Source organism: Heteronotia binoei, chromosome 4 (genome assembly GCF_032191835.1).
Source record: "Heteronotia binoei isolate CCM8104 ecotype False Entrance Well chromosome 4, APGP_CSIRO_Hbin_v1, whole genome shotgun sequence".
In the NCBI taxonomy this organism is placed as follows: domain Eukaryota; kingdom Metazoa; phylum Chordata; class Lepidosauria; order Squamata; family Gekkonidae; genus Heteronotia; species Heteronotia binoei.
The window spans coordinates 181,315,112-181,333,230 of NC_083226.1; the positions used below are offsets into that span (position 1 = coordinate 181,315,112).

At 50.4% G+C, this 18,119-nt stretch overlaps 1 protein-coding gene across 2 annotated transcripts in view; it reads right to left on the bottom strand.

The window, feature by feature from the left end:
* FAM219A (family with sequence similarity 219 member A) overlaps nt 1–18,119 on the bottom strand; it is a 122,522-nt gene that overhangs the window by 45,826 nt on the left and 58,577 nt on the right. For both annotated transcript variants that reach the window (XM_060236464.1, XM_060236465.1), the window contains exon 2: nt 5,021–5,120. In XM_060236464.1, coding sequence (XP_060092447.1) covers nt 5,021–5,120 — 100 coding nt within the window. The remainder of the gene's footprint in view (nt 1–5,020; nt 5,121–18,119) is intronic.

The following is an 18,119-nucleotide window of genomic DNA, read 5'->3' on the forward strand; positions in this document are numbered from 1 at the left end:
GCTGCCCTTTCAAGAACAGAGACTCAGTGTGGCTTACAATCTCCTATATCTTCTCCCCCCCACAACAGACACCCTGTGAGGTGGGTGCGGCTGAGAGGGCTCTCACAGCAGCTCCCTTTCAAGGACAGAGACTCCGAGCGGCTTACAATCTCCTATATCTTCTCCCCCCCACAACAGACACCCTGTGAGGTGGGTGGGGCTGGGAGGGCTCTCACAGCAGCTGCCCTTTCAAGGACCACCTCTGCCAGAGCTATGGCTGACCCACGGCCATTCCAGCAGCTGCAAGTGAAGGAGTGGGGAATCAAACCCGGTTCTCCCAGATAAGAGTTTGCACACTTAACCACTACACCAAACTAACTCTCTCAGACCACTGGTCCATCGAGGCAACATGGTCTACTCACACCGGCAGTAGCTGTCCAGGATCTTAGACAGAGAACTTTCATATCACCTATTGCCTGGTCCTTTACAGTGGAGATGTTGGGGATGGAACCTGGAACGGTCCGCATGTTAAGCAGAGGTTCTCCCACTGAGCCACAGCCCTCTTGTTAGTCTGAAATCTCGTCGATCTACTGCAGACCAACACAAAGACCCTCCGAAACTAGCTCCAGTAGTTGTGGCTACCTCTTGTTTCTCCTTGGAACGAAAGACACAGGTGGCCTTAAGGATCAGGGACACCTGCCTTCAGACCCCCTGCTGGTGTGCGTGTGAGAACTGCTCCCTAGGTTAGGGATTCATCGATCAAGTCCCATCAGCTATAAACACGAGGCCATTATCTTTAGCGCTGGAACTGTGTCGCTCTCCGAGCGGCCTGCGATTAGTGCTTCCTTCCTTTATTTCCTTTTCCAGTCAACGGGGCAATTTAGTGCCCTTGATGGATCAATGCCATTCGACGGACAAGACAGCAGCGTTACCACCACATGACGCAGGCAAGTCAGCCCACGCTGCCTCCGTGCTGCTTCCCCAAGCCCATCATTCCTTTGACAACTGGGAAGGCAGCGTGTCAAAGCCAAGCCAATCTATTAATCTGAGATCGCCCACGCCTGCAGAGACACCACCGCTGCGCAGGGGTAATTATGCACCGATTCACCACTCTGACCTAGGCAGCTGCGTATGAACCTCTTGATCGAAATGCACGTTTTCATGCCGAATGAAAACGGCCTGGACTTTTCGGCTTTAACATATATGGGAACAAATACCCGGTGAAGTCTGTGAGAGCCCTTCAGAGACAGAGCCCAATGAGGATATTAAATCCATGCAATACTAGATGAGAGCAATGCAATATTAGCTGCAGCCCCCTAATTTATTTCTGATGTGACACCCCATCCACCTGCTGGAAAGAAATGCTTGTCCTCGGGTGAAATTATAAAGTTAAAGCACTTGAAAAGAGTCCTAGAAAATGATCACATAGACAAGCAACACTAATACATGGAAGACTGCAGATTCAGAAGACTGCAGATTTATACCCCGCCCTTCTGAGGGGGGCGGGGGGGGGCCTCTCACAGCAGCTCCCCTTTCAAGGACATTTCTGTGGTAGCTCTGGCTGACCCAAGGCCATTCCAACAGCTGTAAGTGGAGGAGTGTGGAATCAAACCCGGTTCTCCCAGATAAGAGTCCGCGCACTTCACCACTACACCAGACTGGCTCTCCCAGAAGCTGCCCTTTCAAGGACAGTGTGAGGGCTATGGCTGACCCAAGGCCATTCCAGCAGGTGCAAGGGGAGGAGTGGGGAATCAAACCCGGTTCTCCCAGATAACAGTCCTCACACTTAACCACTACACCAAACTGGCTCTCACAGAAGCTGCCCTTTCAAGGACAATGTGAGGGCTATGGCTGACCCAAGGCCATTCCAGCAGGTGCAAGGGGAGGAGTGGGGAATCAAACCCGGTTGTCCCAGATAAGAGTCCGCGCACTTCACCACTACACCAAACTGGCTCTCACAGAAGCTGCCCTTTCAAGGACAGTGTGAGGGCTATGGCTGACTCAAGGCCATTCCAGCAGCTGCAAGTGGAGGAGTGGGGAATCAAACCCGGTTCTCCCAGATAAGAGTCCGCACACTTAACCACTACACCAAACTGGCTCTCCCAGAAGCTGCCCTTTCAAGGACAGCGTGAGGGCTATGGCTGACCCAAGGCCATTCCAGCAGGTGCAAGTGGAGGAGTTGGGAATCAAATCCGGTTCTCTCAGATAAGAGTCCGCACACTTCACCACTACACCAAACTGGCTCTCACTAGCCAAAAGAATCTTCTTATGTATGGTGTGGGTTCTAAGCTTTAAAGCCCTTCGTGGTCTGGGACCCACACACCTTCAGGACCATCTCTTCCAATTGTCTCCCAAAGAGCATTATACTCTAAAATCAATATCTACTGGGGATCTCTGGCCTGAGGGAAGTCTGCTTAGCTTTGACCAGAGCTGGGGCTTTTACAGCCCTGACTCTGACCCAGCGGAACAATCTCTCAACAGAGATCTGGGCCCTTCATAGAATCATAGAGTTGGAAGGGACCTCCAGGGCCATCTAGTAGTCCAACCCCCTGCACAATGCAGGAAACTCACCAATACCTCCTCCTAAGTTCACAGGATCAGCATTGCTGCCAGATGGCCATCTAGCTTCTGTTTAAACACCTCCAAGGAAGGAGAGCCCATCACCTCCCGAGGAGAAAGCTTGTTAGAATCATAGAAGAGTTGGAAGGGACCTCTAGGGTCATCTAGTCCAACCCCCTGCACAATGCAGGAAATTCACAAACACCTCCCCTTAAATTCACAGGATCTTTTCATTGCTGTCAGATGGCCATCTAGCCTCTGTTTAAAAACCTCCAAGGAAGGAGAACCCACCGCCTCCCGAGGAAGCCTCTACTGAGGAACCGCTCTCATGGTCAGGAAGTTCTTCCTAATGTTGAGCCGGAAAGTTTTTTGATTTAATTTCAACCCATTAATTCTGGTCCTACCTTCTGAGGCCACAGAAAACAATTCCACACCATCCTCTAGATGACAGCCCTTCAAGAACTTTAGTCCCTGAAGGACCAAATGCAGTTCCACAGGGCCTGTAAAATGGACGTGATCCACCAGGCCTATGGCTGAAGTGGCGTTAACCTGAACTGTACTTGGTCTTCCCCATGCTGCTTTGCAACGCTGTTGCTCGGTTTCATCCACATCACTTCCGTCTGATATTGATCTTGTCTGCCTGCCCCCCTTTTAATTTCAGTTACATCAACCTGCACACAGGGAGACCAGGAACTGACATCGTTGATGCCGCTGGTAGTGAACTAAGAATGAAATGTAAATGGAGATACTGCATTCTAATTGTGAATATGTTTTAATTGTTGATATTATGTTAGACATCTATTGATGGAACCCGCCCCGAGTCTGCTTGCGGTGAGGGCTGGCTAGAAGCCAAATAAAATAAAATAAATAGATAAATTAGTGCACGGCGGCTGCAGGGATAAAGCTGCAGTGTTCTAGCACTACATGTTCAAGCACTCGAACAGGACGAGCTTGTATCAGATTGCTGGGGAACAGACGGTTATTTTTGTTCGCTCAAGACTCGTATCTTAAGATACAACAAAGAAATCCCACAGCTCTTTACAATTCAATCCACACACAGGTGGCATGTCAGGTCTTCTGCTATTCTCTGTTTTCTGCAATGAAGATGAAGATTTTGGATTTCTATCCCATTCTCCACTCCGAATCTTAAGGGTCTCAGAGCGGCTCACAATCTCCTTTACCTTCCTCCCCCACAACAGACAGGGTGGGGCTGTGAGGTGGATGGGGCTGAGAGGACACTCACAGCAGCTGCCCTTTCAAGGACAACCTCTGCCAGAGCTATGGCTGACCCAAGTCCACTCCAGCAGGTGCAAGTGGAGGAGTGGGGAATCAAACCCGGATCTCCCAGATAAGAGTCCACACACTTAACCACTACACCAAACTGGCTCTCTACACCAAACTAGCTAACCCAAGGCCATTCCAGCTGGTGCAAGTGGGGGAGTGGGGAATCAAACCTGGATCTCCCAGATAAGAGTCCACACACTTAACCACTACACCAAACTGGCTTTCATAGAAGCGGCCCTTTCAAGGACAACCTCTGCCAGAGCTATGGCTGACCCAAGAGTCCGCACACTTAACCACTACACCAAACTGAAGGTGAGAATACATTTGAAAAACAACACAGCACGCTGGAAGGTGAGGGAGGAGAAAATCTAAATGGTTTGTGTTCAGACTTTAGAATAAATGGTAGTTTCAGCAAGTTTCAGTTTGTCAAACCAAATGCAGACGCTCAAAACTCTGGTTCGCTGGTGGATTCTCGACTACACTCTGTATGTGGGTTGTTATCGGTGGTTTCCTACATTGCAGAAGAACAGCTAAAATCCTATGTGAAAAGTTCTCAAACAGGCCTAAAAGTATGTACTAGGTAATAATTCTGCTTGGGCAAGGTAATTCTAATATTAAGAATGGCAAAGTTGTAAGGTAACTTTGTTGGCAGGGTCATCAAAAAAGAAGCAGGCTGAAGGAAGAAGCCCGTGATTGGTCAGGGGGAACTGAGCGGAAAATTAACCAGAGATTGTCGACTGAAAAAGAGGTGAAGTGTGTTGGTGCTCTGATTCTACAGCCCAGATTGCAAAGGTTGCAACCGGCGTTCTTACAACTCTGCCAAGTCAGGTAATCTGCACCCTACCTCTCCCGTCCCAGCCTAGCCACAGTGATCTGTGCAACAGTCACCTCTAGGCTGGATTACTGCTATTTGCTCTTTGTGGAGTTACTCTTGAAGTAGACCCAGAAATCACAGGTTGTCCAAAATGCAGCAGCACAGGTGCTTACAGGTAATCCCAAAACACCACATATGCAGGTGCAGCTTCACCAGCTGCAACGGCTGCAAGTTGAGTACCAGATACGCTTCAAGGTTCGGGTTTTACATGGCATTTGAGTGCTTTGAATGCGGCAGTAACTCCAGTTTTGCATAAAACGACGCAGACGCAACCTTCACAGGTAAGTGTCTGAGCCTCACAGCCCATCTGCACACAAAACTTACCTAGTTTGACCTGTAGTGGGGACGGTTTGTAATTCATAGCTACCGTCTCTCCCTCTCTCGTATCGCAGTCTCTGTCAGAGATGGAGGCTGCCGCTGGATCCTGCTGAAAGCAAAAACAAATCCATTAGGGGCGTCTAGAAAAGGGAAGGCACCACATGTTCAACATTTCCCCACGGTGACAGTCCGTCAGCTTCTGGCTTTGCTGGGACAAAGACAAGCATGCCTGATTGCTACTCTAGAGCAGGGGTGTCAAGCTCATTTAGTCTGAGGGCCGGATCGAACATAAATGAGACCTCGTTGGGCCAAGCCGTGTTGGGCTGGGCCATGTATATACCGATTAAGTAGAAGATATAAACTTTATAAAGGAGAGCCAGTTTGGTGCAGTGGTTAAGTGTGCGGAGTCTTATCTGGGAGAACTGGGTTTGATTCCCCACTCCTCCACTTGCACCTGCTGGAATGGCCTTGGGTCAGCCATAGCTCTGGCAGAGGTTGTCCTTGAAAGGGCAGCTGCTGTGAGAGCCAGTCTGGTGTAGTGGTTAAGTGTGTGGACTCTTATCTAGGAGAACCGGGTTTGATTCCCCACTCTTCCCCTTGCACCTGCTGGAATGGCCTTGGGTCAGCCATAGCTCTGGCAGAGGTTGTCCTTGAAAAGGCAGCTGCTGTGAGAGCCCTCTCCAGCCTCACCCACCTCACAGGGTGTCTGTTGTGGGGGAGGAAGGTAAAGGAGATTGTGAGCCACTCTGAGACTCTTCGGAGTGGAGGGCGGGATAGAAATCCAATAAAGGACACAGACAAGCACAATTAATTTTTTTTTTTAAAAAGTATAATAAAACATGTTTAAAACACTAGTATTCATTGGTCTTAAAGGTGTTTTCTTTGTATGTCTACCGTGCGATCCAGGGAAATGAGCAAAGGAAGCTCTGGCTGTTTTCCTTCCTCCCCAGGGGACCAAGAGAGAGGGAGCCTCAGCCAATAGAAGGAAGAGAGGCTTGGCTCAGTAGCTCTGTTGTGCAATGGAGAGAACCTGGCAAAGCAAGCTCTCCTCTCCCCCCTTCCTCCCCAAGGGAGGAGCCTCAGCCAATGGAGAACATAAGAGGTTTTGCTCTGTAGCTCCTGTGCGATTGAGCGAGCCTGGCAAAGCAGGCTGTGATGCAGAAGGAAGCAAGAGAGACGGAGAAGGAAGCAGACGGCAGCCAGTTGTTCAAGGGCCTGATAGGATCCCTCTGGGAGCCTGATTCAGCCCCCGGGCTGCATGTTTGACACCCCTGCTCTAGAGGTTGGCGCCAAGAGATCTTCAAGGGCACCTTGAGTTGACATCAAGAGATATTTTACATGTTTTGGCTTCGGGACTTCTATGATGGATTACGGCAGCACCTACAAACAGAACACATCTGACGGTCACTAGGTCAAGAACAGCTCAAACGAGTCAACTGTGCAAGAGACAGCCGGCCTATATAAAATCCTTTGGTTGGCTCACTTGAGTCCTTAGCAGAGGAATCAATCCCAGGGGCAGAGCCAGGATTTTAAAAGTCAAGGGGCATCCCTTCCCACCCACTGCGGGGCTTGCCACTTCTCAGCAGCTTTTTGGGGGCAGGGGTAAAAGCTGGAGGCTCTGAAAGTGGCCAAGTCGAGGAAGCCAACCCTACAACTTTGGAGCCAAGAGGGAACTGCACCTTGTGTGCCAGCAGGGGGGGTTTCCTTCCACCTCCCTCTCCCACTCCCGGCACTTTGCAGCCAGCAGCTCCATCTGTTTCCCCCCCCCCCCCCGACCATTCCATGTGGCTTCCTCCACCTCCTCTGCCTGATGCTGTTGCTGCTGCACTGCACTGTGCCCTGCTCAGCTGTCTTTGCTTCAGCTGCCACTGCTGATGCTTTGCTGGTTCAGCCAAGGCATAGAAAGAGAGAGAGAGAGAGATGCGCCCCAGAGGGCACCCAGGAAGGTGGGGCTGCCTGGGAGTCGGAGGGGCAGTGCCCCCAAAAGCCTTCCATGGCTACGGGGCGGACCAGTCCTAGTGTGGAGTTCACCTTCTGGTCTTGAAAAGTGCTCTTGAGTCTCAATGAGTAACTCATAAGAATATAAGGGGAGCCCTGCTGGATCAGACGAGTGGCCCACCTAGTCCATCATCCTGCCTCAAGCAGAGGCCAACCAGTTTCTCTGGAGGGCCAACAACAGGGTATAAAGGCTGAGTCCATCATAAGAAGAGCCCTGCTGGAGCAGACTAGTGGCCCATCTAGCCCAGCATCAGGATGGCCAACCAGTTCCTCTGGAGGTCTAACAACAGGGCAGAGAGGCCGAGGCCTTCCCCTGAGAAGAACTTCAGAAGAGCCCTGCTGGGTCAGACCAGTGAGGGTCCATCTAGTCCAGCCTCCTGTCCCACACAGTGGCCAACCAGTTCCTCTGGAGGGGCAACAACAGGGCAGAGAGGCCGAGGCCTTCCCCTGAGAAAAACATCAGAAGAGCCCTGCTGGATCACACCAGTGAGAGTCCATCTAGTTCAGCCTCTTGTCTCACACAGGAGCCAGCCAGTTCCTCTGGAGGGCCATGAACAGGGCAGAGAGGCTGAGGCCTTCCCCTGAGAAGAACATCAGAAGAGTCCTGCTGGATCAGACCAGTGAGGGTTCCTCTAGTTCAGCCTCCTGTCTCACAGTGGCTAACAAGTTCCTCTGGAGGGCCACCAACAGGGCAGAGAGGCCGCGGCCTTCCCCTGAGAAGAACCTCAGAAGAGCCCTGCTGGATCAGACCAGTGGCCCATCTAGTCCATCATCCTGTTTCACACAGTGGCCAACCAGTTCCTCTGGAGGGCCACCAACAGGGCAGAGAGGCCGAGGCCTTCCCCTGAGAAGAACATTAGAAGAGCCCTGCTGGATTAGACCAGTGGCCCATCTAGTCCATCATCCTGTTTCACACAGTGGCCAACCAGTTCCTCTGGAGGTCTAACAACAGGGCAGAGAGGCCGAGGCCTTCCCCTGAGAAGAACATTAGAAGAGCCCTGCTGGATTAGACCAGTGGCCCATCTAGTCCATCATCCTGTTTCACACAGTGGCCAACCAGTTCCTCTGGAGGTCTAACAACAGGGCAGAGAGGCCGAGGCCTTCCCCTGAGAAGAACATTAGAAGAGCCCTGCTGGATTAGACCAGTGGCCCATCTAGTCCATCATCCTGTTTCACACAGTGGCCAACCAGTTCCTCTGGAGGTCTAACAACAGGGCAGAGAGACTGAGGCCTTCCCCTGAAAAGAATATCAGAAGAGCCCTTCTGGGTCAGACCAGGGAGGGTCCCTCTAGTCCAGCCTCCTGTCTCACACAGTGGCCAACCAGTTCCTCTGGAGGGCCAACAACAGGGCAGGGAGGCCGAGGCCTTCCCCTGAGAAGAACCTCAGAAGAGCCCTGCTGGGTCAGACAGGTGAGGGTCCCTCTAGTCCAGCCTCCTGTGTCACACAGTGGCCAACCAGTTCCTCTGGAGGTCCAACAACAGGGCAGAGAGGCTGAGGTCTTCCCGTGATGTTGTCTCATCAGTTGAAAGCCGGCACATAAGAACATAAGAGAAGCCATGTTGGATCAGGCCAACGGCCCATCAAGTCCAACCCTCTGTGTCACACAGTGGCAAAAAATTTTATATACACACATACACTGTGGCTAATAGCCACTGATGGACCTGTGCTCCATATATTTATCTAAACCCTTCTTGAAGGTGGCTATACTTGTGGCCGCCACCACCTCCTGTGGCAGTGAATTCCACATGTTAATCATCCTTTGGGTGAAGAAGTACTTCCTTTTATCCGTTTTAACCTGTCTGCTCAGCAATTTCATCGAATGCCCACGAGTTCTTGTATTGTGAGAAAGGGAGAAAAGTACCTCTTTCTCTACTTTCTCCATCCCATGCATTATCTTGTAAACCTCTATCATGTCACCCCGCAGTCGACGTTTCTCCAAGCTAAAGAGTCCCAAGCGTTTCAACCTTTCTTCATAGGGAAAGTGCTCCAGCCCTTTAATCATTCTAGTTGCCCTTCTCTGGACTTTCTCCAATGCTATAATATCCTTTTTGAGGTGCGGCGACCAGAACTGCACACAGTACTCCAAATGAGACCGCACCATCGATTTGTACAGGGGCATTATGATACTGGCTGATTTGTTTTCAATTCCCTTCCTAATAATTCCCAGCATGGCGTTGGCCATGGCACAATCCATCAGAAGTCTCTTTTGTGCAAAACCCACTGGAATGACTCTCAGCTCACTGACTCCTGGGCTGGCCCAACTATTCTGTGAATTTAGGCAGATCATGAGAGGGAGAGCAGCAAGGGCTGCGTCAGTGCTCAGTTCTCATGACCCTTTCTTACACGCTTAGGGAAATGCTGTTCACCGCCTTGAGGGCAGGCAGCACTTTTTCTCCAGGGCAGTTTGGCCAGGGATCCTGGAGGATCCTGGTTTTTTGCTATCTTCTGGGCACGGAGGAGGTGTCACTGGGAGTTTGAGAGTGTGGGAGGCAGGGCTTTTCTTTAAAGCAGGAACACAGTTCCGGGTGGCTTGGCGCTATGGGGTGTGGGTGTGGCCTAATATGCAAATGAGTTCCTGCTGGGCTTTCTCTGCCAAAAAAGCCTTGTGTGAAACAACGGCGCCATCAGGGGGTGTGGCCTAATATGCAAACAAGTTCCTGCTGGGCTTCTTCTACCAAAAAAGCCCTGGTGGGAGGTATTTGTGAGTTTCCTGCACTGTGCAGGGAGCTGTACTAGAACAGCGGTCTCCAACCTTTTTGACACCAGGGACCGTTTTTTGTGGAAGACGATTTTTCCACGAACCGGGGCGGTGTGTGTGTGTGGGGGGCAATGGTTTTGGGATGATACAATTGGGATGAACCTCCTTACAATCCCTGGGCCAAAGGAGGCCCGTCTGAAAACAACTAGGGACAGGGCCTTTTCGATTGCAGCCCCCTGTTGGTGGAACCAGCTCCCGGAGGAGGTGAGGGCCCTGCGGAATCTCGGACAGTTCCACAGGGCCTGTAAGACAACCCTCTTCCGCCTGGCATACAACTGACCGATATCTGAATATCCAAATTCATGAACATCAGCATATCTGAGCATTGCAATACCTGAAGAACCGACTTTTAGGGAAGCTGTAGCATGGTATATTGATAAATGTGTTTTTATGTAATTTACTGTATTAATTATTAATGTATTTTAAGCTGATTCATTTTTAGAGGTTTATGTTGTGAGCCGCCCGGAGCCCGCTTCGGTGGGGTAGGGCAGGATATAAATCAAAATAAATAAATACATAAATAAAACAATTGTGCACTTTATTTTTATTGGTTTGGTGTGGTGGTTAAGTGTGCGGACTCTTATCTAGGAGAACCGGGTTTGATTCCCCACTCCTCCACTTGCAGCTCCTGGAATGGCCTTGGGTCAGCCGTAGCTCTGGCAGAGGTTGTCCTTCAAAGGGCAGCTTCTGGGGAGAGCCCTCTCAGCCCCACCCACCTCACAGGGTATCTGTTGTGGGAGGGGAAGGGAAAGGAGATTGTCAGCCGCTCTGAGACTCTGAAATTTGGAGTGGAGGGCAGGATATAAATCCAGTGTCATCTTCTTATTATTACTACATTGTAGTATGCAATGAAATAATTACACAACTCACGGCCCGGTTGCTAACAGGCCATGGACTGGTACCGGTCCGCAGCCCGAGGGGTTGGAGACCCCCTAGACTAGAAGACCCTGGCCATCCCTTCCAACTCTATGATTCTTGGTTCACAAAGCATGCACACTTCCTTTCCTTTGTTAAGCGCTACCCCTCTGCTTTAGGCATTTTTATTTCTGCTCTGCAGTTCTCCATAAGGCAAAAAAAAAAAAGATCGGGGACTCGTTCTCCCAGATGGTACTGAATCACAGGACCCATCATTCCTCTAAATTCCCTCCGTGCAGGCTGTCGAAGCATGCAATCCCACTGCCGATTAAATATTTAGAATCCCTTCGGTGCAGACTTCAAAGGTGCAAGCGATCTTAATGCTTTCAAAACAGTCTGAAATTCTTTCCGGCCTTGGAAATCTCCTGCTGCAACTGGAACGCCACTCCCCAATGGACGGCAGCAGCGATGTGTCCTCTTGCTGCTAACCAAACACTGCTACTCTTCTGGAATTAATCTGACACAGAAAGAGGGAGAACAGGCTGTCAAATCCCTCCGCAACACCAGAAACGAAGTGGAAAGTTGCGTGTAAATGCATGACCTGCAGATTTCAAAGTTCCACGAAAGTTCCACCAAAGATTTCACGGTTTTCTACTTCACCATAGGGGGGAGGGGGGGGAACACTAAAATATGGCTTGTTATAAACCCAGCCCCATGGCGCAGAGTGGTAAAGCTGCAGTACTGCAGTCCGAGCTCTCTGCTCACGACCTGTGTTCTATCCCAGCAGAAGCTGGGTTCAGGTAGCCGGCTCAAGGTTGAATCAGTCTCCCATCCTTCTGATGTTGGTAAAATGACGTCCCAGCTCGTTGACAGGGGAAGGCAATGGCAAACTATCTGGTAAAACAAAGCAGGAGTCAAGTATAGTACACTATACCGGATCCCCTCATCTGATGAAGTGTGCTTAGAGCCAGTTTGGTGTAGTGGTTAAGAGTGCGGACTCTTATCTGGGAGAATCGGGTTTGATTCCCCACTCCTCCACTTGCACCTGCTGGAATGGCCCTGGGTCAGCCATAGCTCTGACAGAGGTTGTCCTTGAAAGGGCAGCTGCTGTGAGAGCCCTCTCCAGTCCCACCCACCTCACAGGGTGTCTGTTGTGGGGGAGGAAGGGAAAGGAGATTGTGAGCCGCTCTGAGACTCTTCGGAGTCGAGGGCGGGATATAAATCCAATATCTTCATCTACCTCACAGGGTGTCTGTTGTGGGGGGGGGAAGGGAAAGGAGACTGTGAGCCGCTCTGAGACTCTTCGGAGTGGAGGGCGGGATATAAATCCAATATCTTCATCTACCTCACAGGGTGTCTATTGTGGGGGAGGAAGGGAAAGGAGATTGTGAGCCGTTCTGAGACTCTTCGGAGTGGAAGGTGGGATATAAATTCAATATCTTCATCTACCTCACAGGGTTTCTGTTGTGGGGGAGGAAGGGAAAGGAGATTGTGAGCCGCTCTGAGACTCTTCGGAGTGGAAAGCGGGATATAAATCCAATATCTTCATCTACCTCACAGGGTGTCTGTTGTGGGGGAGGAAGGGAAAGGAGATTGTGAGCCGCTCTGAGACTCTTCGGAGTGGAGGGCGGGATATAAATCCAATATCTTCATCTACCTCACAGGGTGTCTGTTGTGGGGGAGGAAGGGAAAGGAGATTGTGAGCCACTCTGAGACTCTTCGGAGTGGAGGGCGGGATATAAATCCAATATCGTCCTCTTCTTCTCAGAGAGCACACGAAAGCTTACGTTCTGAATAAAACTTGGTTGATCTTAAAGGTGACACTTGACTCCTGCTTTGTTCAACTGCTTCAGACCAACACGGCCCACTCGAATCTATCCACCCGGTAAAAAGCCTGACGTGAAAAAGTGGTGCAGTCACCCCAGAGTCAGAAACGTCTGGTGCTTGCACAGGGGACTACCTTTACCTTTTTCTTTTTTTTTTTAGAAACCCAGCATAGCAGCAGTATTGTGGACGGTTCCTCCAGGTTGCTCCAAAGCTTTCTTTGATTTAAAAAACCAACTGCGAAACAGCACTCAGCTTAACAAGCCGCCAAGGCTGCTCGCGAGGGGCTGTGGAAGAGGAAGAGCGCACAAAAAGGAAAAAAGACCAAGAGTCTCTGCCAGCGCAAGCCGCTGAGCAAAACAGCTTCCTCCAAATGTCACTCCCATGACACCAACCAGGCTTTCTTCCTGTGCCAGGCTCCCCTGCTGTTAGCACAGAAGGCATCTGAAATCAAGTGCAGCCGTGACAACGGAAAAGCTGGGGCCCGTCTTAGAACGCAGCCGATGCTGTCAAACCACCGATGACCTTTTGCGACGAGGATTTCACGGCAGCCGAATCCATGCCGTCACGACAATTTCATACTCCTCCTGTCACGGTTTCCCGATTCTTATCAAAGTTGCCTGCTTAACTGCAAATTAATTTCTGCTGGGATCTGGCTTGCAGGGAGCAACTGGCTCAGACAAAGGACCTCGCGGACACGCCTGGCGATGCTCTGCCAGCTCTGGCAGATGACCGCAACTCCCACCTCTCCTCTCTCCACAGGGGGCCCTGCTGCCAAAGCAGTGGCTGGATGCAGACTGAACTGGGGGGGGGGGGCAGGCTTTCCCCATCCATCCATAAGCTAACAAGTAAACCCAGGGGCGGCCAAACCGCGGCTCGGGTGCCACATGTGGCTCTTTCACACACATCGTGCGGCTCTTAAAGCCCTCACCGCCCCGCTGGCAGGCTTGGAGAAAGCATTTATCTCCTTAAATCACTTCTCCAAGCCAAGCCAACCAGAGAATGGAGAATGCATTTAAAGTTGCTTTCTTTCCACCTCTCCCCATCTGCTTGCCTTCCTTCCTTCCTTCCTTCCTTCCTTCCTTCCTTCCTTCCTTCCTTCCTTCCTTCCTTCCTTCCTTCCTTCCTTCCTTCCTGTTTTGCGGCTTTCAAACATCTGACATTTATTCTATGTGGCTCTTACATTAAGGAAGTTTGGCCACCCCTGGGTAAGCCTCTTCCTCACTCAGATGGGATAATACTTGCCTTTTAAATTAGAGATCCCCAACATGGTGCCCATAGGCATCATAGCGCCTGCCAAGTGCTTTTAGGAGGTGGGTGGGGCCCTATGAGGCTTTTGTCCAGCAGGGCTTCTGATTGGCCACTAGAAATCTGATTGGCTGTGCAGATTTTTTTTAAAAAAATGTGCTTTGGCAGGAACTTGCACCATAGAACAAGGTAAAAAGGTAGGAGTAGTCCCCTGTGCAAGCACCAGTCGTTTCCGACTCTGGGGTGAGGTCACGTCATGATGTTTTCACGGCAGACTTTTTACGGGGTGGTTTGCCATTGCCTTCCCCAGGCCTCTACACTCCCCCCACAGCAAGCTGGGTGCTCCTTTTACTGACCTTGGAAGGATGGAAGGCTGAGTCAACCTTGAGCCGGCTACCTGAACCCAGCTTCTGCCGGGATTGAACGCGGGTTGTGAGCAGAGAGCTTGGACTGCAGTACTGCAGCTTTACCACTCTGCGCCACGGGGCTGTTATAGCACAAGGTAACTTGTGCCTAAAAGTAAGTTGCGTATATGTAAGAAAATACTTTAAATACAAGTTCATTTAAAGAGGCATCCTGTTAAACACTGTTTCTATCTGCAATGTCGAAGACTTAAAATCAGGCCTCATTCCCTGATACTGAGGATTGGTTGGCTCCACCCCCTGCGTCAGCCATTTTGTGCCTGAACCCACGACCCTGTGTCAAAATTCCGAAGGTCCTCTCAGGCTCTCAAAGGACAGAGCCCCTACCCTTAATTGTCCCCTATATGCCTTCCATTTATTATTAATTCCTTATTCAACCCACGTTGCCAAATTCCAAAGGCACCCTATTCAATTCCTCTTTTTTTCATGACTTAGCAAGAGTTGCCTTGCTTCAGAAACGCTTGTTGCAATGCTGTATTTGTCTCCACGTTACGAACGCGGCTGGAATTATTCCCTACCTTTGGGTATTTACTATTATTCCTTACAGCTTTCCCCCACTATCGTTACTAAGATAAAATGAAATTTCAGGTACTGTGCTCTCTGTTAAATTGCCCTCAAAAGCGGCGAATCGTAACTTTTGGCTCATTGTAATAAACAAGACCCCTGCTGCATTCCGGCAAACAAAATTTCAGCCCTTCCCCTTCATTCCAAGAAACGGTGCCTGAGTCACGTGGAGAGAGATTAATTTAATTCTGTGAACTTAGGGAGAAGCATTTGAGCTACTGAGCCAAGCCTCTCTTCCTTCTATTGGCTGAGGCTCCTCCCCCTCCTGGTCCCCTGGGGAAGGAAGGAAAGAGCCAGAGCTTCCTTTGCCCAGTTCCCTGGATCCCATGGGAGAAATACAAAGAAAGAACCGTTGCTGCTGGGCAATTCCACCAGAAGGACCACCAACACATAAACAGAAGATCTAATACAATCCGATCCGCCTATGTCTTAAGATTCTGTGCACAGCACTAATATTTAGTTTTAAATTGTGCAAACAGACAGAATAGCGCCAGGAACATCACCGTTACTGTTAAATTATGTAAACTGGAATGGTCTTCAAGATAATGCTGATTTTAAATTACTGTATAACTTTTTAATGTGGATTTTAAAATTACCGTATAACTTTTTATTAGACTATGTTGCGAGCCGCCCTGAGCCTACCTAGGCGGGGAGGGCAGGATATAAATAAATTTTATTATTATTATTATTATTAAATTGTAAACCGTTTATGTTTTATCGTTTTATACCTGTAATTGAGATTGTTGGTTTTATTACGACCGTCCGCCGCCCCGAGTCCATTTTGGAATGGGCGGGATAGAAACCGAAAGTAAATAAATAAATAAGACCAACGAGTGCTAATGTTTAAAGCATGTTTTAAGTTTTTTTTTTTTTAAAAAATCTTCAATTGTGTTTGTCTGTGTCCTTTATAAAGCTTTTATTGATTGATTGATTTTATTCGAGTTCTAGCTCGCCCTTCCCGTAGAATAGGCTCAGGGCGGGTTACATCATAAAAACAGTCAACAGTAAAAACAGTGAAAGACCAACTGAAAATATATAAAATCTAAAATGACAAAGACGAAGTTGGCAGATTCTGCCTCACAGATGTGACCTATTGTCCAAGTCCGGCAGATCTTGTAGCGCTGGGATGAAATGTGGGTGGGGAGGCCGGTAACAGTGATGCCACCTGCCTCGGCTGAAAGAGCTCTGTTTTGCAGGCTCTGCGGAATTGATGCAGATCCTGCAGGGCCTGGATCTCCAGGGGGAGCTCATTCCACCAGGCAGGGGCCAGCACTGAAAAAGCCCTGGCCCTCATCGAGGACAGATGGACGTCTCTGGGGCCGGGTATTACCAAAAGTTGGTTTGCTGATCGTAAGGACCTACAGGGCTCATACAATATCTCTGCTACCTAATCTTAAATAGGTACACACATGGCCTGGCCTGACATGGCCTGGCCCAAGATGGCCCGGCCAGACAAGGTCTCATTTATGTCCGATCCGTTCCTCATAACAAATGAGTCCAACGCCCCTGGACTAGATGACCATGGAGGTCCCTTCCAACTCTATAATTCTGACTCTAAGGTCAGCTTCATCTACGTAGACTTGCTGCAGCTTTCCAGAGCCTCAGAATGAAGATGATATTGGATTTATATCCCGCCCTCCACTCCGAAGAGTCTCAGAGCAATTCACAATCTCCTTTCCCTTCCTCCCCCACAACAGACACCCTGTGAGGTAGATGAAGATATTGGATTTATATCCCGCCCTCCACTCCGAAGAGTCCCAGAGTGGCTCACAATCTCTTTTCCCTTCCTCCCCCACAACAGACACCCTGTGAGGTAGAAGAAGATATTGGATTTATATCCTGCCCTCCACTCCGAAGAGTCTCAGAGCGGCTCACAATCTCCTTTCCCTTCCTCCCCCACAACAGACACCCTGTGAGGTAGAAGAAGATACTGGATTTATATCCCGCCCTCCACTACGAAGAGTCTCAGAGCAGCTCACAATTTCCTTTCCCTTCCTCCCCCACATCAGGCACCCTGTGAGGTAGATGAAGATATTGGATTTATATCCCGCCCTCCACTCCGAAGAGTCTCAGAGCGGCTCACAACCTTCCTCCCCCACAACTGACACTCTGTGAGGTGGGTGGGGCTGGAGAGGGCTCTCACAGCAGCTGCCCTTTCAAGGACAACCTCTGCCAGAGCTATGGCTGACCCAGAACCATTCCAGCAGCTGCAAGTGGAGGAGTGGGGAATCAAACCCGGTTCTCCCAGATAAGAGTCCGCTCACTTAACCACTACACCAAACTGGCTCTCCTGAGGTCTTTCACATCATCTAACTTGTAATCCTTTTCACTGGGCATGCCAGGGATTGAATGGGAGACCTTCTGCATGCCAAGCAGACGATCTACCCGTGAGCTAAGACCCCTCCTGGGAGGAGGAAAAACCTTTTCCTCGACACACGCAGTCCTGGAAACAGAGACCGCAGCAGCTGCAGGACTTTCCTGCTTGTTCCTGTCCTCAGTGGACATAAGCAACAATGACAGCTGCCAGCTAAATCAACACGCGCTCAGGCTGATGGAAGACACTGAGATTCCACAAAATGCCTTCAAGCATCTTTGGCACAACTCAGCCTTGACATGATGGGACAGCGGAGAAATCAAGAACGAGGGACACGGCCTGCACGAGGTGTGTGCATGCAGTCCTTGTGCAAAACTGGTCATCTCCTTGGGCCGGAAGCAGTCGAACTGCGGATAGACCGTGTTATCTCCCTGGGGCGGTCTGTCCTCAAAGCCAGTACAACATCAAGACCATCAGAGATTGCCAGTGCGCTGGTCCACCACGGATGGTCGCTAGGCTTTTCACATGGAGCCCTGGCTAACAAGCTCACTAAGATCTACACTGGGTAACAAGCTACGCTGAGATCAGGTCAAAGCAGCAACTGCCACTCTTCCATAAATTAGGATAATAAGGGAACACACAGTGCCGGCCTGAGGGCCCTGGCGCTCCAGGCAGGCAGCCTGCCCACCACCCGTCCCTTAAGTACTGTGCTCTATCGCCTCCCATCAGAGCACGCAGCGCCTGGGCTTACCGCCTTCGGTGTGGCTGGTGGCGTGGCATCAACCCCTTTGAAGAGCCCGCCGAAGGAGGCTTCTAGGAGCCAGAAATGGGTGGGGGCAAAGTCTTCTCCCACAGGCTCTTCAAAGGAGGAGATGCTGCACCAATTGCATTGAAGGCTGTATGGCCCAGGCGCGGCACACGCTGGGGGGGGCAGAGGGCAGGCTCTGATGCTCTGATTGCACGGGGGCAGGGAGGGGGAGAAAGCGCAAAGGAAGTGAGGGGGAAGCAGGCAAACTAGGCATTTGCCATGGAGACTGGGGGGGGGGAGCCCAATTCGGCCCCCCACCTCCTGGCGCTCTAGGCAACCGCCTAGTTTGCCTAGTGGATGAGCCGGCCCTGGG